Raw genomic sequence first — 4538 nt, forward strand, 5'->3', positions numbered from 1 at the left:
ACTTTAATTTTACTTTAACCGGGTCGAAACTTAATTGAATTCCAGGACCAAACTGAACTGCCCTGGGAATTTTATGGCCTTGGTTTAATTTATTCATAATCTTCATTAGATTAATAGCATTTACCTAAATTACTCTTACCTGAATTTAACTAGCCTACTTAAACTTACAAAGCAATTATTAATCCTTTGGATTTTCTGACACAAGTCTGAAAACACATTAAGCACATGGAAGAATTGTGCGCTTAACAGCCTGCTTCATACAATTTACTGTATTACCAGAGAACACTCAGTGGAAGGAATTACCCTCGTAATTTTGTAGAATATATTCCTTCAATCTTCCCACTGAGTGAAACAAATTTCCCACAGTCGTCTCGTGATTATGTAAACTCCCCTGCGGGCTTTGTTCATTGGCAGGAATCAATAATATAATAAAATTATAAAAAATGCCGTTTCATACTTCAGAAAATCATGTTGAAAAGCTATGTAAATTCCTGAATAAACTTAAAATTCAAAAATATTCATATAATTACCAAATGTATTTTCTTTTAAGTAGTATTCAGTGTCATTTACCTATATCTGAAGTTCTCAAATTACAAAGGTGGGCATTCCACAACTTTAATCCGCACCTCTGCAACTTGCAGAAGACGTTTTTGGTTGTGGACTTGATTGGCCACTGCCACATGCCAAAAGTAGCAGAGTAGCGGGTTGTGGAACTCAAAAATTTAATCCCACAAGGCCACAACCGCTACTGTTGAAAAACGAAAAGCCGAAAAATGTAACGAGACGTCTTAACAAGTTAACGCATTGCTATTTGCCTGTTTAATGGTTGACCATTGGCCGTTGCAAAGGCTGAGAGATGCAGGATTGAACTTATTTTGATGGTGCGGCACAGCGGCCAGTGCTGCTGGCCTGCACCACCAGTGCTGCCACTCCTTGGATTTTCCTACTAGATCTAGGTTCTTTTTCCAAGCTTGGAGTCTTGAGGTTTTTGCAAAATAAAAAATCAGGAAATCTGTTTTTTTGGTCAAGGAATTAATTTAAATATAATATTTTTTTTACCCTTTTCCCCAGTATTCATTTTTTGTATGTATATATATATATATATAGTATATATATATATATATATATATATATATATATATATATATAAATATATATATATATATATATATATATATATATATATATATATATATATATATATAGATATATATATATAATACTGCTGCCATCGTTGGCCTCTGTGGATCGGACATCTTGAAGCCGAAGAGGTCAACCCTCACCGACTACAACTTCGAACACCTAGTCTTCATGAAGGGGAACCTCAAGACTCTCAAGAAGCTGCAGGAGGAAGAGGAGGAGGAGAAGAACTGAAGGGGAGTTTCAAAATATAAACTTTTTATGTATTTTTCGTGCTGATTTAGTGATTTGATGCTTAACAGAATAAAAATACTTTATAACGGTACAATTGTATCCTTGCAAAGTATTTTTGACTCTATTAGGGTATTACCCAAATGGAGTAAAAAATAGTTTTTCCCACTATTTTGTGTTTAAATCAATAAATGTTTTAGAATTTCTGTTTCATTAAAAAACCTATTTAATTTGAGTTGCGCTTTACTGTAAAAGTAACAGTAGCGAGGTGCGGGTAGCGGTTTCCAAAAGTTCAAAAAGTTGCATAGGTAGTGGTAGCTGCAACAACCTCTCAAAGTTGCGGAGATGCGGGTTGAGGAACCAAAATTTAAGAGCGATGCCCACCTCTGTCAAATTGTATCATGAATACCTACTGAAAATCTTTAATGCAATACATATCTTGCTCAAAATAGAAAATGCCTTTTCATTTTTTATGCTTCAGAACATGCCAATAAATTGAATTTGATTGCAATGCAAACTTAAATTTCATCTTTATATTACCGATTATATTTTCGTTTAAGTTGTATTCAGTGTCATATTTACCAATATTTGAAGTTCTCAAATTATATCAAGAATACAGAAAATCTTGAATCCAAAACATATTTTAGTCAAAATTGAAAACCGAGGCAAGTATGGGTTAATATTAAGCCCTTGAACTATATTTATAGGCTACCAACGCACTTGACATATTCCGACTCACTGTGCAGCCTCACTGCACATGTTGTGGGTTTGCCAAGTAATGAATGCCTTAACTCACCATTGCTAGTTACAACTTGCGTAATCAAATGCCGTAAGTCGAAAGGCCATTACGAAATTGTTGTGTGTTGTGCCATGACATGGCAACTTTTGACAGTAGTCGTGGAATGATGCCGACTATGCAAGGCAGCCTTGCATAGTCACCATCAATGGCGCAAAGTCGTCAAACTTGGGTACTTGGTTACGATTTATGCCAATCTGGTAGTAATGAGAGCGTAGTGGAGTCGTAATGAGCAAAAGTTCGGCCATTACGATTTGTGCCGTTTGAAATCGCCAATGTGTGACCCAGGCTTTACAAGATTAGGTATATCAACGAAGCATATGTAGGTGTGGCAGTAGTCTCTGTTGGTATGCAGGTGACTGTTGACCCAGGAAGGATGGATATTAAACTATTCCCTGGGGTTTTGTGGACTCATTACTCCATAAAAAGTTACAAGCTCCTGCACTAACAGTCCTCCGCGGATACTTGACAATAAGGACAATTAGTCCTGGAAAGCTTATAACTTTTTTTTTATAAATATCTCTAGATACTATTTAGTTTCAGTATGGTCCTGTTAGTAAATATATGTGTGTGTGTATAACTCAATCACGAAAATTCAGAATATGAATATATTGATAAAAGGCAAAACCCATGAACGAAAGTGAAACAATGGAGTACTGAAGCAAGGCCTTTCCACTCTCGTCCTTTACTAACTTACTTTATCTTCCCGCCACTGGCCAGTGGCATAAGGCTGATACAGTTCCTCTCCATCTGTCTCTATCCGAGCCATATCCCTCGCTTCCTCTAGGTTCTGGATTTCATCTTCAAGATATCTGACAGTTATGTCTATTGTGATGGCATAGAAATATAAACGATATTTTAGCTGTTTTGCTTGCTGATATTGATGTAAATGATTTACTTTCTAAATTGAATAACTAGGTACCATCAATTAAGTTTACTTTAGTATTAGAAAAAAAACAATTGCCCTCCTTTCTTAGATGTTTTGATACACATAACCATTTTAATGTAAATTCAGTATTCATAGAAAACCAACCAACAACTTACGTCTGTTTTCATTCAGGACACCATCTTAATATCAAAATATAAATTTTGTTGTTTGATATTTTTACGAGAATTGCGCATTGTCAGTCCCCAATATTTGAATTAAGAAACTGAATACAAAAGAAAGATAGGGACAAATTTATGTTATCCTTCACATATATTACATATTTGCTATAATAAAGTCCCACAAAAAGTTTTATTGTGAAAGTAACATGGAGAAAGAAACTTCTAAGAACATTTTTAGCTTTCCTTATTTTAACAATTTTGAAACCATAAATTCATTACTAAAATGGCCCTAAGGAAAGCAACAACATAATATATAAAATTCCATGTTTGGACTTCCCCTCTTTTTATATTGGCCAATCTAGTAAGGATTTAGAAGTAAGAATTAAACAGCATAACTATTCTGTCAAAACTAGGCAAATATCCAACACAATATTCATTCATTTAAATGAAAACTCCCATAGTATAAATGGACCAGCAGTTCAGTAATAGCAAGATCAAAAGATTTCTTTTCATGAAGGCTATTAGAATCTGCCATTATACAACTTACTTCCTATTGTAATTCTTACCTTATTATTTGGACCCTTGCATAAGTAAAATGTTCAAGGATGACCTTAAAACATAAAATCATTGACTTAATTATAAGTTAGTTACCTTATAGATACTTTCTATTAGGATATTTTAAGCCAGCCCAACTCAGTGCCGGTCCCAAGCCCGGATAAATAGGGAGGGTTGGAGTCAGGAAGGGCATCCATCTGTAAAACCTCCTGCCAGAACTTTTATGAAATGAGTCTTACAAGCAATGAGAATAGGGCTAGGTTATCACCCGGAAGTAACCCACAGATACATCCTAACTCAGTGGACATGCAAGGGCTACCGCATCGTGAGTGAGTGCAGCTAAAGAAGCGAAGCTCGAGAACTAAGAGTAGGAACATTAAATGTTGGTACAATGACAAGAAGAGGGCGGGCAATAGCTGACCTCATGAAAACAAGACGAGTAGATATTCTCTGCGAAGGCAGAAATGGTGTTGGAATAATTCTGTCAAGTGAAATGAAGAATGAAATCTTTGAAGTAAATAGAAGAAATGATAGGAATATCTGGGTCAGGCTGATGGTTGAAAATTGCACTGTTAACATCTTTAGTGCATATGCACCCCAGATAGGATGCTCAGATGAAGAGAAAGATCGCTTTTGGTCAGACTTAGAGGAGGAAATTGAAAAGGTACCAGCAGATGAAAAATGCCTTGTCAGCGGAGATCTGAATGGGCATTTAGGCCAGAATAACCATGTGATCAGCCATACTCATGGTAGCTATGGCTATGATTAA

The 4538-nt window shown here is 35.6% G+C and overlaps 1 protein-coding gene across 1 annotated transcript; it reads left to right on the forward strand.

The window, feature by feature from the left end:
- The first annotated feature begins 4160 nt into the window (after positions 1-4160).
- LOC135223978 (craniofacial development protein 2-like) lies at positions 4161-4538 on the forward strand. Its single transcript, XM_064262900.1, has one exon. It carries the CDS (start codon positions 4161-4163, stop codon positions 4536-4538), a length of 378 nt encoding a protein of 125 aa, XP_064118970.1.

This window comes from Macrobrachium nipponense, chromosome 10 (assembly GCF_015104395.2).
Source record: "Macrobrachium nipponense isolate FS-2020 chromosome 10, ASM1510439v2, whole genome shotgun sequence".
NCBI classification, from domain to species: Eukaryota; Metazoa; Arthropoda; class Malacostraca; order Decapoda; family Palaemonidae; genus Macrobrachium; species Macrobrachium nipponense.

Excerpts from the sequence above, each read along its gene's own strand:
- LOC135223978 (XM_064262900.1), top strand. The coding sequence starts at position 4,161 with ATGACAAGAAGAGGGCGGGCAATAGCTGACCTCATGAAAACAAGACGA.